Source organism: Lethenteron reissneri, chromosome 19 (assembly GCF_015708825.2).
Source record: "Lethenteron reissneri isolate LAM-NWPU_2019-01 chromosome 19, ASM1570882v1, whole genome shotgun sequence".
In the NCBI taxonomy this organism is placed as follows: Eukaryota; Metazoa; Chordata; class Hyperoartia; order Petromyzontiformes; family Petromyzontidae; genus Lethenteron; species Lethenteron reissneri.
This window is the reverse complement of record NC_083797.1, coordinates 1,879,496-1,903,607: the sequence shown is the minus strand read 5'-3', so window position 1 is coordinate 1,903,607 and position 24,112 is coordinate 1,879,496. Positions and strand designations below refer to the sequence as shown.

General features: G+C 48.9%; 1 protein-coding gene across 2 annotated transcripts in view; it reads right to left on the bottom strand.

Moving 5' to 3' along the window:
- Nucleotides 1-23,030, bottom strand: part of MIB1 (MIB E3 ubiquitin protein ligase 1) — a 75,372-nt gene extending 52,342 nt beyond the window's left edge. Inside the window, exons 1-9 of one of the 2 annotated variants that reach the window (XM_061554048.1) lie at nt 22,419-23,030; nt 17,087-17,258; nt 15,233-15,362; nt 13,419-13,541; nt 9,475-9,541; nt 8,659-8,863; nt 6,853-7,045; nt 4,976-5,120; nt 1,852-1,985 (exon numbers count right to left, since the gene is read on the bottom strand). In XM_061554048.1, the coding sequence (XP_061410032.1) occupies nt 1,852-1,985; nt 4,976-5,120; nt 6,853-7,045; nt 8,659-8,863; nt 9,475-9,541; nt 13,419-13,541; nt 15,233-15,362; nt 17,087-17,258; nt 22,419-22,644 (1,395 nt within the window). In that variant the 5' untranslated portion in view covers nt 22,645-23,030. The remainder of the gene's footprint in view (nt 1-1,851; nt 1,986-4,975; nt 5,121-6,852; nt 7,046-8,658; nt 8,864-9,474; nt 9,542-13,418; nt 13,542-15,232; nt 15,363-17,086; nt 17,259-22,418) is intronic. The other variant, XM_061554049.1, reaches the window with a different exon arrangement.
- Nucleotides 23,031-24,112: the final 1,082 nt, after the last annotated feature.

The following is a 24,112-nucleotide window of genomic DNA, read 5'->3' as shown; positions in this document are numbered from 1 at the left end:
GAAGGACCCGATGGCAAAGGGAAAATGTGGAGCTCTAAGCTGCTATCGAAATGAAGTCAATGCTCGGTAATCCGTAGGAGATTACCCAGTTGTGGATTAATCGTGCTAGGAAAAAAATAAAGCAGTCTCAAGTGTGCCGGTTTAGTCATTATCCGCTCCTCACTAGTCAAGGAACTGTAACCGAGTGCTTGAGTGACCACGAACACGTTAGCAAGTAAACCAATAACTTTAAATGACAGTAAAAAATAGACGACGCATTCTAAATTCCCATCCTCGTTGTCGGAAGGTGAAATGTGTTTGAAAGCCGGCGCATTGTTCGTATTCCACACGTCGGATTTGCGATCAATTACAATTTCGTCGGGGTGTTTCTAAATGAGCCCAGGTATTGAGCACTTCTCTCAAGCTTTCTCCAAGCCAAGCGACTCTCACCACCCCTCCTTAGCACTCTTTTATCGCTACTACCATGGTGACTGTTCTCGTGAACTTCTCAGTGATTCCTCCTGCCACGTTGAGGACTCGAGTCTATCAGACACTGACCGTTTCGTTTCATCCACCACACTGTTCAGCCACCGCACTGCAGATCGCAACAGCACACTCAGTGACGCACCCACCCATTCACATGCTCACCCCACCAACCCACTCACCACACTGCAGGTCACCTCACTTCTCATTCTGCTTCTTCCCTAGCGCTGCTGAGCTTTGGAATTCCCTCCCAACGTCTCTTTCCCCCAAGCTAATATAATAACCTCGCTCAATTCATGAAACGTAGTAACTATTGTTTATTACACATTCAATATTGCTGTTTAGTGCTGCCCGCAAGACATTTTTGGCCTTTTTGGGCTGCGCTCAGCCGTATCAAAACAAAAAATCCAGCGGCAGCTGAAGGAGAGCGAACGTATTTCTCTCAGAAGAGTCAACACGCCGGTCTCGCCGATCGCTTCGGACAAAGTCGGCACTTCGATATAAATAAGAAAAATTCCTACGGGAGCCGTCGTCAGTTCTAAAATGCCAGCAGAGGACAGCCGCTCAGAAAATCGCGCTCTCAGCGCTACGCACGTATCCTCCCGATCAGCGCGATTATCGAACAGCGGCGGGCGCGCGCCGCGACAGCGCGTACACGTGCGGTCGCGTCCCTACATGGGTAAGCGCGCGCGCCCCCTTCATAATGAATGCGAATGCCATTTTACAGCTATTGCACATCCAAGCAAAAATGAGGTGTTTTCCGGGGACGAAGTTAAGGAGACGCAGAGGTGGTGGGGCGGAGGCGGGAAGAAAAATTCAGCAGCTTTGAACATCCTTGCCTTTGCGCTTACCCTCAATGCCCGGTGTGTTAATTACGTGAATACTAAAATGTGAACGCAGAAAGCTGACGAGTGCACACCTTGCTCGCTCGACGTGTTTGCGATGGCACATCAAAGGGCGGGCGGCTTGTGGAATGAGCCTTCCCACTCAGCCTCCCGTACTGTGCAACCACGTCAATGCTGTCCGCCTTCACCCATCACGCGCCGACTTACGTGGTGAGGTTTGGTCAAATAACCCACACAACCCACGGAGGCCCTCATCTAGCAGTGGACTGACAAAGGGCTTGCACGTGAACACCACTCATTGCCGTTTACATGTTTGCATTAGGATTCTGACCGCGTATGCTGCTATCCGTCACCTCGTATCACACGTGTCCCATCAAGCCTGCCGAACTCAGGTCTCCACTCTTTTTGAACCATGCGTCGGCAATCTCACTTACAGGAGCCTACCCTGGGGGGGGGGGGGGAGGGGGGGGACTCCCCTTGCCCACACTGATCCACAGAGAGAGAGAGAGAGTGAGAAAGTCCCGCGTGCGAATATGCGCCTTACATCAGCGTCGGGTCGAGACAGGATCTCCTCCACCTTGGTCACGTCGCCGTTGGCCGAAGCCTTGACCAGCTCCTCGTTGACGTCTCCAGACACGTGCGTCTCAAACAGCTTCTTGAGCAACTGCGACAGCCGCTCTGCATTGTACGTGTACACACAGACAAAGATCCCCCATGTAGCTTTTAACGGACAGCTGGGGCAAGGGTTGTTGGCGATTGCCAATGAAGGCCAGCACGGCACACGAGGGTGGCAAGTACGACGCCCAGCCACTTGACCACCTTTGTCTCCTGAATACTGTTGTTTATATACCACACCAAGTACTCATTTGAGGCTGAGTCGACCTAGGGGAGGCTCAGGACCGATTCAGATAATCTGGTGTTGGTCGTGAGCGGGAATCCAACTCGAGTCACCGGATTCCTAGTGCAGCATGTGCTAGCCGCGACACCACCGCTTCCCACCCCACCCACACATACGCACATGCGTACACATTCATGCGTGCACACATACATGCACACGCACACATGCCGCAAGGGTCTCTTGGCCGGTTGCACACGTCTCACCTTCAAAGAAAAATGCGTCCCTGCAAATGGCTTCAACAATCATTCACAACACGTTTAATTATTTAATTACCAATTTACAGCCCGATTCATTAACAGGCTAATTTATGAGCACACTGCGTGTGTAGTAAGCAGTTGTGCAAAATGTATTAAGTGAAAACAAGATCCACTAAAGCCTATTTGCTTGTTGACAAATGACCCCCCGCTCGAAGAAAAATTATACCAAACGTTACAGCGCAACTGCTCGCATCACCATCGCAACACAGGAACTAAATTACCTGTCACCGGGAACACAGGAGGGGCGAGGGAGGTTTTTGTCGGCAACGTCCAAACATTTTTACTAAAAGCAAAAGCACTGCATTAGAGTGCTCACCGGTGCCAGGTGGCCCGTCTAATGGCACGCGTGCCCTTGCGAGTCAAAAATGCCCCCCCCCCCCCCCCCCCCCGTGTCTGCAAGATGAATTAAACTCCACTTTGATTACCTAGAGGAATCGGCCAGCGTTTTCTGGAGCAACGAACCACGCCTGAGCGGCCCAATTCGATGATTGATGGTCCACCTTTCAATCGTCGTGAAATCCACCGGCCCGGCCACGCCGTTCCTTCTTTGCTAATTAAAAGTGGCGTTTAATTCTCCGTGCCCGCAACGTGTCGGCCAACGCCAGCGATGAGAGCGCGGCGCGCATTGCATTGCAGCGTGCGACACGCGCCGGCCTTTGCGTGGAGGTTAAGCCGGCTGTCGCGTCCGGTGACAACCGTCGACGCGCACGAGGCATATTTCACCGGCCCAAAGTAAAGGAAAGGCGCTTGTGGGGCTCCTGTCGCGTGGGTACAACCACGAGCAGCAGACACAACGGCGATTCACCCCCAAACCAGTGAGAGTGAGATGAAGTTCCACGATTCGAGGTTGCCATTCCAGGCATCTAATGCAGCATCGATTCGTCGATGATAATCCAATCTGATGCCCTCGATACTTTTATTAGCGGAGTTTCATTTGTATGTTTTTAAGCGATTCGTTTACCTCTCCTATACTTTGTGTATTGTTTGTTGTAATGTTTTGACCTGCCCCCACCAGACATGTGTGAAAAATAACTTCACAGCTCATCGGATTCCTCCAGTATAAATAAATATTCTGATTCCGATTACTTTACTGAATTGTTTGCGTAAGGACTGATTGTTTTCTGTTCGTTTACGTTGTATGTAATTCATGCATGGGACCCAACGGTGACAGCTCAGCCCTCAGCCACCAGGCAACCTCAGAAGGCCCCTTTAATGGACTGGCTAGCCAGTTCGTTGATTATGTATTATCATGAGACAGAGTGGGTTATTAAAGTGTCCCTGGCAATGTGCCCAAAGAATTAAGTTTTCAATTAGTGCATATTTCATGCTGTGACGACGTGCGACTCGAAAAACACAATTATTGACAAAAAGCTGAAAGAGCACGCAAAGAAGTGTGAACAGGCGGGTGGCTGGCATGTGCAGCGGGAGAGAGAAAGAGGAACACGTGGATCGGGAAAACGCGCACGAGTTGAGAACACCACGGGGACCATCAAGAAAAGCGGCCTTGGGCAGGAGCCATCGCCAGAAGGGATGACGGCCGGTGCTCGTGACTAACGTCCAACGTGGAGATGTAACTTCTATTTGCATACAATCTGCATTTATTGTAAATAATAAATTCTCACAGGGAGTTCACAAGTTTCAGGCTTAAATAATGACAAAAAAACACATTAAAGTGACATTAAAGCCCTTAATTGTGTTTGCCTGAAGCCTGGTGTACTGGAGCAGAGTATGTGGAGGGGAGTAGAGTGAAATGAGGAGAGAGGGAAGATACTGCTTAGAGGGGAGTAGAGTGGGATGAGAGGGGAGAGGTAGGAGAGTGCGTGGAGGGGAGTACAGTGAGATGAGAGGGGAGAGATAAGAGAGTGCATGGAGGTAGGAGAGTGTGTGGAGGGGAGTAGAGTGAAATGAGAGGTGGGAGAGTGCGTGGAGGGGAGTAGAGTGAGATAAGAGTGGAGAAGTAGGGGAGTGCGTGGAGGGGAGTAGAGTGAGATGAGAGGGGAGAGGTAGGAGAGTGCGTGGAGGGGAGTAGAGTGGGATGAGAGGGGAGAGGTAGGAGAGTGCGTGGAGGGAGTAGAGTGAGATGAGAGGGGAGAGGTAGGAGAGTGCGTGGAGGGGAGTAGAGTGGGATGAGAGGGGAGAGGCAGGAGAGTGCTTGGAGGGGAGTAGAGTGAGATGAGAGGGGAGAGATAGGAGAGTGCGTGGAGGGGAGTAGAGTGAGATGAGAGGGGAGAGGTAGGAGAGTGCGTGGAGGGGAGTAGAGTGAGATAAGAGGGGAGAGGTAGGAGAGTGCGTGGAGGGGAGTAGAGTGAGATGAGAGGGGAGAAGTAGTAAAGTGCGTGGAGGGGAGTACAGTGAGATGAGAAGGGAGAGGTAGGCCGCTGTAAGTCCATTCAGGATCTTGAAGAAGGCGAGTGCAATCTGTAAATTAATCCAGGATGGGAATGGGAGCCAGTGCCACTATTGGGGCATTGGGGCGATGTGATCTGATGTAAGTGGTCATGCCGGGCCCGTACCTCCAGATGGGTTGCTGGTGCCAGGCAGCTCGGACGACACTTTGGTGACCGCAGCCGGGTTGTAGGTCCAGGACGTGCCGCAAACCTCCACCTTCAGGTCGTTGTCATGGTAAATCTGCTGCACGCGCCCAACCTTGCCGAGGGTCTACACACAAACAAAACCACAAAGATAAAGATCACCCATGTAGCCGACACACGTTGTTGGGATAAGTGCTGCTAGTGGGCACCTTTGAAGACCGGCACGGCGTGGCCATCACCACGCACGGCCAACTTAATCTCCCCAGTGTTGATTTGACACGATGCATTAAGTACTATTTTAAGGCCGAGTCAACCTAGAGGAGGTGCTGCACCGATTCAGATATCACTCACCCACCAATGTTCGTCGAGGCCAGGAATCAAACCATGATCGATAGAGTTCATAGCTCAGCGCATTACCCACTAAACTACCCATCCCCGCACGCGCTCACACACACACGCGCATGTGTGTGTGTGAGCGTGTGTGTGCCTGGACACGTTCGGGGAGAGATTAAACCGGTTCTGGGCCTCCCCAGGACGGCAAAGTTTTAAAAGAGTACCGGGTCGTAGGTAACCACCAGCACTGGGGAGACACAGGCAGCAGCATGCAATTTTGACCACACACCCACTAGTGTACCGTGCCGGCCTTCAAAGGTGTTCGCTAAGAGCACTTGTCCCAACAGTCCGTTAAAGGCTACATGGTGAATCTTTGTCTTTGTGTGTGCGCTCGTGCGCGTGTGAGATTGCGTGCAGAAACACGATCTGTAGAACACTTCGAATTAAGTAATTACATAGCGTCAGCATTACCGCAGGCTCATCTTTACCCGCGGGAAACCGTTCCCCTCTAAACCGCGCCACCCCTGGGACCCCGCTCAGCGGAGCAGTTCACGCCGCAGCCGGAGGCGAGCGAGATACCACGGCGACCTCTGCCTACTCGACACGCGGGCTTCCCGCCCGCCCGCTTGCGATGATGGGCAGCGCGAGCAGAATGTCCCTAAACGAACCTCAAAAAAATTTGCTCGGTGTCAAAAGAGAGACCTTCTTAAGAGGTCAAAAACGTCACCGGACAATATACCGAGTTGCACACGCGGTAAAGTGAAAAACAGGATCCTGTTCACGATCGAAGGGTTTGTCGTGAAATTTGTGCGCGATACAAATTTAATTGTTATAATTATTAGTATTATACATTCCTGGAATAACTCCAAATCCGCATAATATCCTCCTTCCAAGAAAGTCACTAGATTCGTCACTTTGACAAAACTCTGCCAATAAGGAAACCCAAAAAGTAATTGAGGTCCAGCGACGAAATCGCCGAGTAAGCAACACTGAGCAGCCTCGTCCATCAGCTATCCATATACGCTGGGCTCCAAGTATCCGGAAGAGGTGGCAGTACAACAAACGGGTTCGTGAACACGTCTGCGCAGATCTACGAGTGTCATCGCCGCATATGCACTGGTTTCCTCCGGGTACTCCCAAGACGACAAAACCGGTTCAAAATCTCGATTGAAAGCTTTCGTGCATGCAGGGATTCATCTTCTTGGTTCTTTCGGTAAAGTCACGTAGAAGGGAAATAAAATAATAAAAAATACAATAATAATAAAAAATATTTTCTTATTTCCCTTCTACGTGACTTTACCGAAAGAACCAAAAGGACGGTTCAGAATCGTGACTGGCCAGCCACGATAGCCACGGCCGGGAATCAAACCGGGTTTTGCGGGCTCATTAGCGCAGTGCGAGGAGAACCCCCCTGCCAACACGACTGCACGTCGGACGCAATGCGAACGAGGCGCCACCGCGCCACCCACACGCGCCCAAACTCCAAACTCGTCCCTCACGGCATCCTCCCTCGCGCGGCCCTTTACCGGCAGCATGGCCTCCGCCCACTCCCCGTGTCCGCGCTGCAGCAGCTTCACGCGCTCCAGGTCCCCGCAGATCTGCACCACGTCGCCCACCGTGAACTGCGAGGCCGAGGAGCCGCCCTCGGCTCCGTGGCTCGCGCCCTCCGGCCCGCGCACATAGTTGGCCTTGGTCAGCACCGCTGGGTTGAAGGTCCACCTGCACAAGCAGGAAGAGGGGGGGGGGTCACGTGGGGATGATAAGAGAGAGGGGTGGGAGGGGGTTGCACAAGAGAGAGGTTGGTTAGCGCTGGGAAGATGAGGCCTCAAAACTAACAGTTGTAAGGAATCGTCCCACTCCTGGGAAAGGTAAAGGTACAGCCCTGCAATGGCATGCTTGCGCCACTCCTGGCAGAAAAGCCTCTACTAAAGGGCATTTCGACCAGATGTCTTGGACTTGGGAAGATGTGGGAATGCCCACATTTTACACCGCCACACGCGACCAGCCAATCGACAAACTGCGGTGAACCCATTTCTCCTGCTTGGTGTGATTTAATCAAACGAAGACCTCAATTGACCAAGCGTTTGATTCACTTATCAAGAGTTACGCACAGCAATCTGTCTTTCTCTGACTGATTGCTGTGAAGTCTGTGTACACAGTGAAGATGAACACAATTTGATAAATGATTTAGCCTATTTCTCATCCACCTCAGAAACACTTGCCTTGACATATTGAGCAATGCAAATTGTTTTTTGTAATTTTGATGTAAATGAAGATATCTGTCACTTTCACGTGAATAAACATCAATACCATAATCACGTTTGCGCGACAGGAACACGACGTGCTTACTATGATCCCCCGATATAATTTTTTGAGATACCATATGTACGAAATACATTTTAGCAATGTGACAAAATATCGCAATATCAGTTGCCCGTCAATTTGCGATCGTATCTTCCACGATTATCGCATCGTTGTTGCGTTTCGCTGTACGTCCAATACTCACAATAATTACTTAACATTTCTTCAGGTGCAGTACACTCTACATACACATGAGCCTGCCATGAACCTTCTCATCATCATAACTTTACAATCAATAACACACAGAATAAACTTCCCGTTAGTTACATGAAAAAGACATATATTTGGATGCGCTACGAAAATGATGAGGCGATATGACTATTGTGCAATCAATTACTCCAAGAAAACATTTTTAAAAGCACTATCGCAATAGGTAATAGCTACTTATTTGACAACTTTATACATTGAGCTTTCAGATTTCCAAAAATATTTTGTAAAGAAGTAAAATATGAAAGAAAATAACACGAGCAAATGACAATTGTGACATGATAAAACTTAGCAAAATGAACTAAATGATTATCGCAGCTCTTGCAACGTACTACATATCATAGTATCGCCACATTGTCGAAATGCCGGTGCTTACTAGCCACTACCAGCAGAGTCCCTGAGGTTACTTTGAGCTGGGCATAGTGGCATTATCTGTGTATCAACAATTTGGAACCAAGAGCTGGTGGGTTACACACTAATGGGAAACTCCCAAAGTAGCTGGGTTTGCGAAGCAGACGGAACAGAAACTTAAGTGTTTGAATCCGTAGAGTGTCATCCCCTGTTACGCATATCGGTATTTCTCCAGGTTTATTCTCAGATGCAAAACTCTCATCGCAAAAAGGATTTGGCCAAACATTTCCAATGTAGGACCCTTTGTGCAAAGCTAAAGAGATCAGGCCCCTGGCATTGCTAAGCTGCTTGATAACTTTCCATGCTATTCAACAAATCAGTGGCCTGGAAGAATCTCTCTGCGCGGCGAGCACCTGTTGCCGCTGGGGTACTGCACGACGATGTCGTGGTCCTCGTCGATGCCGCACACGGTGCCGGTGGTGGAGAGCGTCTCGAACATGCCGTCCGTCCAGCCGCCGTGGCCGTGCTGCAGCGACTGCACAATCTCCAGCTCCAGGTCGATGTTCACCAAGTCGCTGATCTGCAGCCCGCCGGGATTCCGGCTCCCGTTCAACTCGCCTGCGGATCAATGTACAGCCGTCATCGTCGTCGTCGTCGTCTAAATGCAGAGATCAGTTGACAGATGGATTCAGTATACCTAATCAATATGCATACTAAAACTATCTGTGCAGAGCTGAATGCGATCCTTAAGTAGGCATGGTGGGATTTCTCCAGGTCCTTCGCTTTCTTCGCACATGAAACCAAACACGGATTCATGGAATTGGAGAAATATTCCGATGTAGTAAGACCCTCCTGAAAAAGAGTCTTGAACTCAATGAAACTTCACTGGGCAATTATTAAGGTCGATATTAATATTATAGCAAGAGGGCCTGAATAGGCCAAGTCCATAGAAGGGACTACGGCCGGTGGTCGAGATTAACGACAGCGTGACAGCCGAAGGAGAGTACATGCCCGGCAGGACGTCTGTTAAGGAGCTGGAGCGAAGACACCAGCTCGTGTGCAGGAGCCAGACGGAGAGTTTAATCACTGTGACCGTGAGGGACGGCAACGACTTGGGGAGGCCTTCATCCCGTAGTAGAGAAATTGCGATGGAGCACGATTATTTTGGTTAATATTATAAATGCCGGCTCAGGACTGTGGTGTGTGATGGGCCTACCACCGGCACTTACCCAACACTGGGCAGTGATCTCTGTAAAAGGATCCACCCTTTGCGTCTTGGATGCATTTCAAATCCGACTGTAAAACAAACAACAAGCCAGAACGTGTCACTTTAATCACAAGCAGATTGCACTATGACCACATCACGCATTCTTCATGCGGGCAACGTTATGTGCCGACACAGATATCGCCCATGGACTTGCCAAGAACTAAGCTCTCCCCCTTAATCACCTTAACTCTTCGCCTCTCCATACACTCTCTACTCCAGCGAACTAAGCTTTCGGTCTAAACGTCTCGTCAACCTATGCTTGGTGAGAGATTGCTCATTCTCTTCTATAGCCCACAGAGTCTGGAACTCCCTTCCCACAGTCATATATACTGTCGACACACTGCCCCTGTTCAAGTCCAAGAATTCAATGTCTTCCTCTGACAGAATGCCTCTGTCGATGAAATAAACGCGCCCACCGTTTCTGTACAGCGCCACGAGACGTTTGGCCACTGCATGAATTCCAATTGTGTTTTTTAAACAAACGGAAGAAGCTGAAAATAAGGAACAGACGGGAAGTTCGATCGCTTACTGCTGATGGAACTTGGAAGGTCAAAACAGGTCCTGCGTTTGCCTGCATAAACAAATTCCACTGAAATCATCGGTCCAGAAAGTTCAAGGGTCGGTGGAAAAATAAATGAGGTTTGATTTTACGTTCGAGAAACAAACTTCCTGTCTGTTTATTACATATTCTAACGGACTTCCTGCCTGCTCATTATATATTTGATATGGACTTCTTGTCTGTTGGTTACACATTTGCTGCCCATGATCCTTCACTACAGCACACAACGAGTGTTATACCGATTCACAATTGATCGTTGCGTTATTATGCCACGTAACGATCACGCCAAATTCGTGTCATTAAGACCCGTCTCCATCCGACAGCCAAACAAATGTAATTGTCACGTGTACAAGCGTTTAACGCGGTTATTACTCTTTAGGTTCACATGGAAGTTGAAGAACAATTCTCAGACAACCAAATTTCGCTATTGGATACGACGTTTCGTTTCAAACTACGTCAAGTAGGACAATATCCGGGAAGTGAGAAAAAATTCCAGAAGTCAAGATCAGACTTCTTGTATGGATTTAACGTCATAACTTTGGCCAGATCATTATGTGACCTTACCCAAAAATCAATGATGAATCATATTGGCTGCGAAAACCTACATGTGGAGTGCGATACTGCATGTGGAATGATTCTTTCCATGACTTCACAGTTCAGGCTTCACATTTGGGTAGCGATTGTGAGAGCCATCTGGGAAAGGGAATAGCAGCGCCCGGCTTTTGTGCTCTTCCTTTGTTTGCCGGATCTCGAAGAGCCCTCCGCCTACCCCCATCCACACCCTCTCCATGGCAAAGACAAAGATTCCCCGTGTAGCCTACACAGTCTGTTGGGGAAAGTGCCGTTAGCGAACACCTATGAGGGCCAATACGACACACAAGGGGGTGGTTGTGACCAGCAGCATACCCCCGGCCGTCTTTAGTCTCCCCAGTGATATTTTTTTTTACACACCGCATCAGATAATGATTAAAGGCAGATTCAACCTCGGGGAGACCCAAGTCAGGTTCCGATATTCGTCACTGACGTTAGCCACGAGCAGGAATTAGACTAGGTCACAGGGTTTCGTAGCACGGTGAGCGAATCACTGCACCATAGCACCCCTGCACCCCCTCTCCATTCACATGCATGCATGCACAGGCGCGTGAAAATGCACACAGATGCCGGCCAGCAGATGATAAATTACGTCCCTCACCCCCAGCCAGGCCAACTGTTCCAAACCTCAGCCTGGCCCTCGGTGCCCTCCCCACTCACGACCGCCCACTTAACAAAAGCCGAGGCGAGGGCTTTTCATCGTCAACGCGAGAGAGGCTTGTCTCATGGGGCCCTGCCGTGACTGCAACCACAATAAAAAAAAACAAGCTGGCAAACCAGTCCATATATGGAGTCTCCATTGTGTAAGGGTATTCCCTAGGCTGTATAGCTTTATAATCCGAAGACTTTAGATGTAAGAATCATCAGCAATGATTTATCCACTGCTGGATGAAGACCACCCCCCCTCCCCCACCAAGCCATCACTATCTTTCGTAGTCCTGTGTGGAATCCAATCCATGCAGCTCTGGCACCACAAGACAATTCCTTTGCTTCAAATCCGTGGTGGACGTCTTCTCAGGCGCGCGTTCCCGGCCAGCTGCCACTGTGCCATTGTTCTCGTCTAGTGGCTACTATCTCGTCTCCCAAAGGAATACACCAAACTAAAATAAACTTTAACTAAAAATATTTAGTTGCCAATATTCCCAGATGTGAACACTGGTGAGCTGCGCGGTAAGTTTCATGGCAATTGGTTAGGGCCCTTGTAGCTTTCGTGCAAGAGCGTTAAGCGCCCTCGTGCGAACAGATGGACGAACGGACAGACTGATGGACATAATCAATTCGTGGGTAGACAAAAGGTAGCCCGACGGCTCCCTTCAAAAAGTCTCGGGGTTGGACTTCGACTGCAAAGCCGGCGCACAATGAGGCGGCAGGCGGCACGCGAATGCTTGCAGCGGCCCCGTGCCCTGGACCTCCAGCCAAACATCATGGCGTTGGCAAACAAAAGGGGGTAGAGAGAAGCCACGGGCGTCAGACTTACAGTGCGCGCACCCCACGGTGTGAAACATTGGGGGAGTTCGCAAGAACAACGGGGCAAAGTGAAGCAGACACAGAGAGAGGATTGCAGCTCCTCATTCGGTATTTTCCCCGTTGTTCTGTCCAAGCGGTGCGCTTTGCAAGTTTGCTGCATTTATGTAATAGGCCGCCTCCCTTGAAACACAGCTGGCCTTTATCTAAACGACTTGTTTTACTACCAGAAAGGAGCCCATTGAAACAAGGCGACGATTTGTCATTGTATATCCACTGCTAGCCGAATGAAGGCCTCGCCACATTGGTCGCCATCACTCAGTCGTGGATTGACACAACTCATCCCGCTCCGGAGCACAAGCCAATTTCCATCTCTCAGTCTGCGCTACGGTCATCGTACCGGACGGGTTCCCTCCTTCGGCCGTCATTCCATCAGCGGTCTCATCCACTAGATATTAAAAACCTTCTCGTGAGGTGTCCTACCCATGCGCATTTGATTTTCTTAAGAGTCATCAAAGTGATGTCTCCAATGTGCGCTTGTTCTCTGATCAATGTGTTCTTCTTCTTCCCAGCTCTCAATCTAATTCCATGCCTGTGCCTCTCCATGCTTCTTCGTGCACTTCAGAGCTTTTTTTTCCATTTTCTTTGTCGTTGCCCATGTTTTTGATTCATGTGTCAGAGCAGGAAATATGAACCGATTCAAAAACTGTCTCCTTTAGGCATGCTGAAACGGTACTTTTCATCACAAAATTCAGTTTTTCCGAAACGCCTCCAAACCTGCTCTCTTTTGCCGCTTATTTCATGGCTCTGATCCAGAACCACCTGCAATGATCCGTTGCGTCCCCGTCGACAATAATTTTGGTTGAGCGAACTTACTCGACGCGACTCTTACCACAAAACGCAACGGCAGCAACTCGTGGCAGGGCGGCAGCAAAACTTTCCAGGAAAATACCGATCGAATCATTTTATACAGTAACAGAAAATTAATATTAAATCACAGCCAAAACTACTGATGTCGTGACACTTCGCAATCTGCTAGGGGCTCGAGGTCTTCTCCGAGTCGCTGACCTCACCCCCCATACTACACAGGTGTCCCAATCCATCACAGCCCCCTATTGCTGATTACATCTACAATACGATGCTGCCACGCTCTATTCCGAACTTGTAAGTCACTTACACTTGCCTATCTATCTGTTCCGAGAAACAGCAAGTGAGGGAGCGAATACGTTGGCTCACAATGAAGAGGAAGAAAGCGAGGAGGAGGAGGAGGAAGAGGAGGAGATGCCCCTTACCATGCCCTCGAAGCCCACGCGGTACAGGTTCTTGGCGCCATTGTCCCACAGCACGTAGGCGGCACTGCGTGGACTCGCGGCGCTCCAGTCCTGTATCTCCGTCACCTGAGCGGAAGAGGCGAACTTCGTAATATTTAGCCAGAACCTATCTAGCAGTGGAAGGAGGGTTCCCCAATCTGACGCCGTATCTCACAATGACTCTGCAATGTGACAATGTTTGTTGAACTTCTTTCGCACCGTACGTAGCCAAACGCGCTAAACGGAGGTGCGGGGGAAGGACAACAAACTAAAAAAAAATTATAAAGAAATTATTTTCAATCTAATAAATATAACTCTTCTACACAAGCCAATTTTGTCACTTTATCTCCACGGTAGATGCCCTCTCTTAGACATCTTCCCTCCTTTGGCTGTCACGCAGTCGTTAAGTGTTAATCACCGGTCATCATTCATTCTCGCGACCATGTCCTATTCACGCCAACTTACATTTTTAACAGGATATACGTCTCTAATGTGGGCATAGTCATTAATCCGTGTTTTGCTCTTTCTGTCTCTCAGTGTAATTCCAAAGCACACACCTCCCCATGCATCTTCAACTTTTGTTCCATTTTCTTTGTCGATGTCCGTGTTTATGATTGTCAAAGACTACTACATACCTCCTAAACGCACACCAACAGCCAACACGACTTCCAACAACAATAATGTTTGTAGAATGGACATTAGGTTTTTTTAAAGAGAACCACCTGAAAGTATTTCACAACTTGACACACAACCCGCAATGAATGAAACAAAACAAGACACAGAATAAAGAAAGGGCCCGACGAGATAGCACATGCCTGCGATGCGACACTTTGGCGGTAAAGGTTGGAGGATCACACAAATTTGTGAAACTTCCAAACCCACTGGTCAGCAAGGAGCAAGATTGCAGCACAGTAAGCGGCTTCGGGAACCCGTCTGTGTAGATGGGCGAGTGAGAGAGTTTTTTTTAAATCCGTTCCTTCTATGTGCAACATAGTCCTTGAGAAGTAATTGTCCATTTTGTTAATGGAAATGGCAAAAAAACATCACATTGCAGGACCCTCCTGAAAAGGTCAAGATAATCAGTTTTGCTTTCCTGGATAAACACATTTTTAACTATAAGCAAATGATGACAAAAAAGGCATTTACAAAGAAACCCCCAACCTGATAAAAAAAATATATCGTCTAGGATTTCTATGGAAACAGTGGAGTAAGAAAGCAAAAGTTGCTGCGGATAAGACGACTGGGCGGGGAACTGTGTAAGAGATTCGTCAAGGCCCGGGTGTGGAGTGTTATATTTTGCAGGGATGTTTACGGCGAGAAACAAATAGGTAACACCGGACGTTCTAGAATTCGGTGTGTCTGTGTTCAATGTCGAATGGATAAAATTAGTTGGACAGACAGAAAGAGCAGCCAGAAAGTGCTGGCTACTCTTTATAGATAAACCAACTGAAAGCCGGAAACATATCTCTACATCGAGAATATTGTCAAAGGGGAAGGCTTGCTGAAGTAAGCTCTTGAGGGATTTTGGGAAAAGACCAAGAAAGGAAAGATGTGCTGCTAATAATTGGAAGAATGGGGGTGGCCAGTTGACAAGGTAAATAGTAAAGCACAATATCGGACAGGATGGAGGGAACTTGAACCAAAAACCCATCCTTACAGAACTCAAACAAAGTGTGATTGCTCCGGTAAAGTAAAATTAAAAACATCAGTGTCAAAAAACAACAATCTGCTTTGGTCACATGCCGAGGTACGCTGGCGCAGTTCCTCCGCTTCGTGGATGACACCACGGTACACACCTTTCCTCTGCGCCCGTTCCCCCCATCCTGGTCCTCCCACTGCCAGTCGACCCCACGCACGACGCGCGCACCGGGGAAGATGCCGCGGCTCGTGATCTTCTTGGACTTGCGTCGAGACTCCAGCAGCACCCTGCGGGGCACCGCAGCGCGTCACAATGTTTGGCGCGTCACAAACGAGCAGTGCGTCACAACACACAGCGTCACAACAGAGAGCGTCACGACACAGCACGTCACAACACGACGCGTCACAACACACAGCGTCACAACACAGAACGTCACAACACGCCACGCCGTGTCACGATGAGCCGTGTTGCACCACAACGGGCCGCAGCACGGAGAGGCACGTCACCGCTTACCCCCATACACCACCCAAGCTCGCATTACACACCACAGGATACTGCATCACAACATGTCCCACAGCACACGAAATGCCACAACACGCCGCAGTACATCAGACACGAAGCATTTGGGCACCATACACCAAACCTGAGCACACCGCATACCACACACCATACCAGAACAAGATAAAGCATTTCCAGAGCATACCACGTCATACATTTTGCCATGTTACATGCACACATAATTGCACACAAAGACACATACCCCTATTTCAGCTTCATTGGCTACTGCAGTCAAAAAGGCTTCTGCTAGCAAGCCCCTATGAAGAGCAACTTTGTGGTGCCTAAGAGGCTCCCAGTATGTCCCCAGGGAGAATATTTACATACCACAACACCAGGTACTCAATTAAGGCAAAGTCAACCTAAGAGAAGCCCAAGACAGGTTATTTGTACAGTCACAACCCTCTAATAAAAATGTACCTTGTCCACTTGTCAATACACTACTAAAGGCGGGATTTCCCGACACAGCGAGGTTCAAGGGGGCTATATGGCCATACTTCACCACACTTATCAGTGCGTGTTGGTGAAAGCCCTGCAACAGCCTATAGCACCTGCTGTGCATGCCAGTCATGTTTTTGTACGACTATCATGTTTTTATACTGTTTGGTGTTGTAACGTTATTACCCGCCACGACTGGAAATCTGTGAAAAAGAGCTTTATAGGTCATCGGATTCCTCCAGTATAAATATATATGATTCTGATTTGGTCACCCATCCAAGAGCTCAACCCAGCTTAGATTTCAAGAGCTGACGAGACAGGGAGCGCGCATTCCTCCCCATAAGTCCAGTGGTTAATTGCAGCCAGGTATATCCGGGTCCGTAACCCAGAACCTATATCCATCCACGGGACACCACAACCAATATACCCTCTCGTTATGGCAGTGGTTACCAGTCACATGTCTATTCCAGTCTAGCAGGGACCTGAAACATATTCGGTGAGAAATTGATCCTAGAATAGCATAGGCCTAACAAAATGAAGGCTCCCCAATACCCCTTTTCAATATAACACATCCGAATCGAGCCAACACAGGGCAATCAAGGCATGGGTGGATTCCCACTGGCCATTTGCCGTGCTTACCAAACCTCACGGACACATTTTACTTAGGGCCAAGCAGGGCCAAGGGCGGAGCCAATTACCTGTTTCATGCATCTAATGACAGTCCGTATACTATGAGGGACAAAGTGACACCGCCATCATCTACATGCCACTCGACTCCTTCATTGCGTATGACATCAACGCGGCACGGCTCGGCTTCTGCAGTGGAAAAAACCAACTTGGCACATCCCGAGCCGCACCAGGCTCGCTCAGCACGGCTCGGGTGAAGCTCACTTGTACAGTGGAGAAGAGGTATCGTTTACCCCCGTCGCGCCCCTATTGAAAAAGAGCTTTATAACTCATCAGATTCCTCCGTTGTAAATAAATACTTCCGATTCTGATTCTGTGTCTTGAATCAAACCTTTCGCTGCCGGGCGTGGTGATACGGTAGAAGCGGTGACGCAGGTGGTGTTTGTCCCCGTGGTAGCATGCCGTGCACAGGTCGTAGTTGGTGCACTCGGCACACTTCCAGCGGATGCCGATGATGGGCTGCAGGCGGCAGGTATCACACATGGTGCCATCGTGCTTAATTCCTGCCGGGGAAAATGGGGCGGAGAGGGGAGAGACACGAGAGCCATCACAGGAGGAAAGCTACCAGAGCTGGCCGTCAGGGCCGGGCATGGTGGTGGTGGTGGCACAGGTGTTTGTATGACCCGTGGTGCTTTGAAGGTGAGGGTTGGTGGATCGCAGGAAGATTCGTGAACCTGCCGAACCCGCTGGGGCTGCAATCAATGCGTTTCTCTTCCTGTCTCCGAGTGTCATTTCAAGCATGCAACTCTCCACTCTGCTTTGCGCACTTTCAGCCTTAAATGTATTTGTCACTTACCATGTTTCTGATACACATTGTAGCCCATGATATTCACCGATTAAGATATTTATTCCGTGACAGGCAAACCCCCTGTCAAAAACCTCACAGCAAATGCTGCAACAGCAACAATAATTATAATAAAAAGAATGTTCATGTCCTGTGATTTTAAAACACTTCAAAGCATTTCACAGCATGATACAGAACTCGCAATCAGTGAAACTAAACAAGACAGAGTACAACACGAGTCAGGCGAGGTGGTGCATGTCTGTGATCTGTCGCTTTGGAGGTAAGGTACGGTGTGATGGCATTCCCAAGTACCAGCGTCACGGTAAGAATTTGCCAAAACTTCAAAAAATTACCTGCAATTTACTCAATTTGAATCTACACATCAATCATTACCTCTACCGTGAAAGCCTGGCAGGACCCTCCTGAAAAAGAGCCACGAGACTCCAGTGAGGCTTTCCTGTGTAAACAAGCCTAAGTAGTAGTCGTAATAATAGAAAGAGTTGGTGGGTCATGCAGAGATTTGTGAAACTCCAAACACCGCTGGGCTGCGAGGAGGCTAGATGACAGGAGAGTAATTCTAGATTAAGTTTTCGTGACTGCAAGGATCCATACTCTTTGGTTCTTTCGGTAAAGTCATGTAGGTGAAAATAAAAAACTAAAAAAAATTAAATAAAGATAAATGTACTTATTTTTATTCTTATTTTTTATTTTCACCTACGTGACTTTACCGAAAGAACCAAAGAGAGAGGAGAGTAGTTGGATACATGAGCCAGTCTGTGTGGATGTTTTGAGTGTGGTGGCCTTTCTCTTGGTACTCTACTTTCCTCCCACAAACAAAACACTTCTTATTCATATTCTAATTCTTATTCATATTTATAAAACACTTCTTACTGGCAGCAGAGAGGAAAAAAAACATCCCCATAGCAGGACCCTCCGAAAAAGAGTCTTGAAGCTAATCGCGCCTTTCCTGGATACATTTATTCTACATTATAAATAGAATTACAACGTAATTAAGTAGTTGAAAACAAGATCACGTCACGATACAAACAACGTCAATAGCAGTCATAGTCTGCCAAGTCAACTGAAGAGCAAGTGGGTTTGCGAACCCAAACAGAGACTTTTGAGTGTTACCCCCTTGCAGGAGGAGTGGGATTTCTCCACTTCTCTGGTTCCCTCCCACATGAAGGCAAACACTCGTTCATGGAATTGGTGAGAATAATGTCCCAATGCCCAGCATACTTTTTTTTACTTTTTAAACAACTTTTATTGCCGCCAGCAGCAACAGCACTGGAGGCGATTCCGATATGAAATACACACTCACCAGCAAACAGATAACCGCTATAAATCCATGCGCTGTGGCAGAAACCTCCTAAAATAGCGTCTTCTCGAGTCATTTGCGGGTAAACAAATGGCTGCTCGGAAATCGGATGTTACGTGACATCGCCATGTCCAATTCTAGCACCTGCTCGGCTCAAGCCTTTCCACTCGGACAATACCAGATGGGGCTGTGTAGACACCAGATGGTGCCGCGTGGACACCAGATGGGGCCGCTTGGACTCCCAAGCACACCATGAAAAGAGATGCTCTGTAAGAGAGCTTGAATACATATTTACACTGATAACAAAGTAGAGTAGCCGTGCTAAAAGGCTTCAGCTCACAATGTGCAAATGAGATAGAATTAAATAAAATCATAAAACAGCATATAACTGTTGCCATTCTCAACCATTTTGTCAATCCGCTGCTGGTCATGGGGGTTGTTATGACCATACTTCGCCACGCTGATCAGTGGAGATTCGTTGAAGATTGGAGGGGGGGAATGTGGGAGTATGCAAGTACTGTGCAGTACAACAACCGATGTGGCAACACTACCCTCTGTTGCCCACCTTATATCGCCGCAGCGTATAATCAAGCTCTTGTTGCTCGCCAATCCTAGCACCATCCAGGCTCAAACCTGGCTTAGTTTCTGATATCTGCATGATATCGGGTTAATTCTGGGCGATATGGTCATACGCTTTTGGGGTTGGTTCCTCCGTGAGCAAATTATTTGTTGACGTCTCCCTATATTTAAACTCATATTTTGAATTGAAATTACTGATGATACCTTAAGCAGTGCCAACGTATCGCAAGAAACACGTGAGGTTTACACCGCTTGCAACACACACTGCAACAAGATACAGAGCGGGGGAAATGGGCCTAATATTAGCCTCATGTGCAGTGGAGAGACAAGCACTTCTTCGCATGTTGTGTACGGGTTTACATTCCAAAATCTTGTTGCATCTCTAAAGTTCACACTGCCTGCTTACGAATACTAGAAACGAAGCATGTTTTTTACAATTGATTCCCAATTATTCCACTGATTTGTAATTATCAGACGTCCCCTACTCGTCCAGGGTCAGTGACTCCATGCAACTTAAAAATATCGACAAATTAAGAAATTAAATCAATTATAAAAAAAAATATTCCTAAACATTAGACACCACTTCAAGACCCAACACTTCCTTCACACGAGTAGAGTCGCCGCTCACTTTGGGCAAACATTTACAAATACAGAAAAAAAACTTTGGTATAATGAATTACCGATGAACAAATTACGCAGCATGTCAGATTGAGGAAGCTAAGCACACCGCTGTGCTGGAATTCAAATTGTAAATGTTGTGGATTTACTCTCCAGCACACCGGTGGGCTGAATTGGTAAACTAATTGTCGCGTTGTTTACGTGACAAACCTGTCTGTGTCGGGTGGTGGAGGGTTACGACACATTTATACTTACGGCGATCCAACCCAAAAACCTGTATTATGAATAATCGAAATGCTTTTCAGGTTGGTATAGGCTGTAGCCCATTCCGTGTTTGTACTTTACTTCTATGCCACACATCTCTTCACCAGCGTGTTGGAGGTCAAACAACTCCCACTACCCACACGGAATAAAAAGGCACTCATCCAGCAGTGGGTTGACAAAGGGCTGGACATGCACGTACTGTATAATGTAATGGGCATAAACATTTAAACCTCAACAGAGGCCTCCTGAAGTTGTCTCAAACGAGGAACCGACCACCTTTGAGTTATGTCATCAGAGCAACCACTCATGAAGCGAGTCTGCGTGTGGGTGACCTGCTGATAATCTCATTCAGGTGGGTCACGGGAAAACGTGGAAATTCACAAAGCCCCGTAGAACCGAGGCACGACTGTGACAACAACAAAAGCAATGCTGATCAATATAAACTGTACACCCACACGGGCAATCTAAAGACTCCTTCAGATAATAAATAAATAAAAGTTTTGGCTGGAATGTCACCCCCAAGGAGTTCATAATTCACCCAAAACCACTCCAAGTGTCACCCAGTCCCGCCAGTGTGCCTGCCCCCTCGGCTCCCAGTCACATTATTTGCCGCCCCGTGTACTTGAGACCCAGCCTCTCACCGAACTCATCATCCATTCACTCTACCCATCACCCAATGTACACGAAGTTACACAGTCCACCTGTAACCCAGCCTCACCGAGGTCATATTCGCTTCACTCTTCACCAAGTCTGTCTCTTGCTCGACCAATCATCATCACACAGTCTGCCTCTCGGCGAAGACGCCGACCAGTTAACCCGTCGCACAGACATGCTGCCACAGAGCTCTTGAACCATTCACAAACTCTATCACGCTGTCTGTCACACAGACAGCCTCGTTGTCAACTAGCCGAGCCTCCAGTGGACCAGTCACCCAATATAATAATACCCCATGCCCCCGCTGTACCCGTGGGTGACACAAGTAGCTGCTACTACCAACTCTGACCCATTACCCATGTGACTCAAGGCTATTTGTAATCCAGCCGGTCACCCATCCTACCAGGATTACCGGTCACCCATCCTACCACTCACTCACCCATCCTACCACTCACTCACCCATCCTACCACTCACTCACCCATCCTACCACTCACTCACCCATCCTACCACTCACTCACCCATCCTACCACTCACTCACCCATCCTACCACTCACTCACCCATCCTACCACTCACTCACCCATCCTACCACTCACTCACCCATCCTACCACTCACTCACCCATCCTACCACTCACTCACCCATCCTACCACTCACTCAACCATCCTACCACTCACTCACCCATCCTACCACTCACTCACCCATCCTACCACTCACTCACCCATCCTACCACTCACTCACCCATCCTACCACTCACCCACCCTGCCACTCACCCATCCTACCACTCACCCACCCTACCACTCACCCACCCTGCCACTCACCCATCCTACCACTCACCCACCCTACCACTCACCCATCCTACCACTCACCCACCCTACCACTCACCCACCCTGCCACTCACCCACCCTGCCACTCACCCACCCTACCACTCACCCACCCTACCACTCACCCATCCCTACCACTCACCCACCCTACCACTCACCCATCCTACCACTCACCCATCCCACCACTCACCCATCCCACCACTCACCCATCCCACCACTCACCCATCCCACCACTCACCCATCCCACCACTCACCCATCCCACCACTCACCCATCCCACCACTCACCCATCCCACCACTCACCCCTCCTACCACTCACCCCTCCTACCACTCACCCATCCTACCACTCACCCATCCTACCACTCACCCATCCCACCACTCATCCATCCTACCACTCACCCATCCCACCACTCATCCATCCCACCGGTCACCCATCCCACCGGTCACCCATCCCACCACTCACCCATCCTACCACTCACCCATCCTACCACTCACCCGCCATCCACTCTACCCCCCCACTCGTTCACCCAGTCACTCAACAACTCTCCTTGCCACTTCACACCACCCCCCTCCACTCTCCCCCTCCTTCCCCCACGGCCCAGGCGGGCGAGTAGCCGAGGCTTACCTGTGGGCGCGCTGTCCAGGATACGGAGGTCGTAGGCGCCCGAGCAGCGGTAGTTGGCGGCGGTGCCATTATCCCACACGACCACCACCTCCTCGGGGCTCTCGAAGCTCCTCACGGTGCCGGCGTGGCCTTCGCCTCCGTCCTGCTTGCCCCACTTCCAGTCGGGTCCGCGGACGATGCGAGCCCCAACACCCTCGGTCACCACGCGGTTGTTGCGGGAAGCCATGCGGGGACTTGCGAGCTACGGCGAGTGGCCGAGCAAGTTCGACTGAAGAGGGGACGTCTCTCTCTCTCACTCACTCACTAGGCCGCAGGCCCGGCGGGAGACGCCGACCCGGCTAGCGACCCTACCGAGGAAGGCGCGTCCGAGTCGGTAGGGCTGCGAGTGACGGGGGGGGGGGTGTGGATGGGATGTCCCGGACTAGCGACCTCTTCTCGACCCCCACGAGGAGCGAAGCAGCAACGAGGCGACGGCTTTACTCGTGGCGCATTGACAGGAGGATCTCGTTGATAATGACGGTGATGACGGCGCTGCTGCTGTTGTTGTTTTAAAAGGGAGGGAGGGAGGGGGGCGCCGAGCGAGCTCGGCTGGACCCGCGCCTCCTCACGGCGCCTTTGTTTGACGCGGGGTCACGTGGTCTCCTCACGGCCGCTCGCGCGTCGCGCCTATCCGCGCTGGGAAATGTAAAGGATCCTGACAAATGCGGCGCCTATCCGTGTTGGGAAATGTAAACGGCCCTGACAATGCCAACTCTTTGAAATTCAAACTGATTTAAAGCTTCATTTTTTGAATGTGCGAAGCGCCGTTTGAATTAGGAATAAAATCGGGGCTTTATTATTTGAATTCAGTTACCTGTATTCTGAAATACAGTTCCAATGTATACACTGCGATATTTTTTTTAACCATACTTGTTTCCGTTATATCTGAGATTTTTCAAAATAAGTGTGTTCATCGTTGGCCATGGTTTAGCCACTACTGTGTTAAGCTCGCCCCATCTTTTCTCCATCTCTCACAACCATGCGATGCCAATCTACCACTGACTACAACGTAAACATGGAACTTTGGGCCAAGGTTGGGACAATGGATCCAACCACGTGCTTACGATGGGCCAAAGTTGAATGTTTATTGGGCACATACCATCATATTTTCTAAGACATTAAATACTATTGCAACTGGCTTTTGTGAGCTATTAAAATGTTTTTGTGTGGAAACAGTCACCCAAGCTCTGCCAAACCAACGCCTCATTCAAAATATATATGTAAATTGTCAAAACAATTTCCAGATGAAACAGCAACACTGACATTTCCTAAATTTACTATAAATCACAATGTCGGGTAAGGAGATACTCTCACCAAGGGTGTTCAGTAACAGAATACATTTTTTGGAAAATTGGATTCGACAACCAAAATCATATTTACTGATAAGTACAGATTATTATTGACTAACAAGTGGTGCTGAACACAAATGAGCAAAACAACTCACGCTGAGGCCCATTGCCCGAAACGGCATCTATTATGTACGGTTGCTGAAGCAGTTGAAGGGATACAACTGGAAAACACAAGTCAGTGTGTACAGATAGGACATTGAGGGTTAAAAGGATCATAATTATGAAATAGAGGAATGCCAGAGCAGGATAAGAGTGATTTTTTTAAAATGGAAGTTAGTAAAATTCACCACACCAATGTGCCTGAAG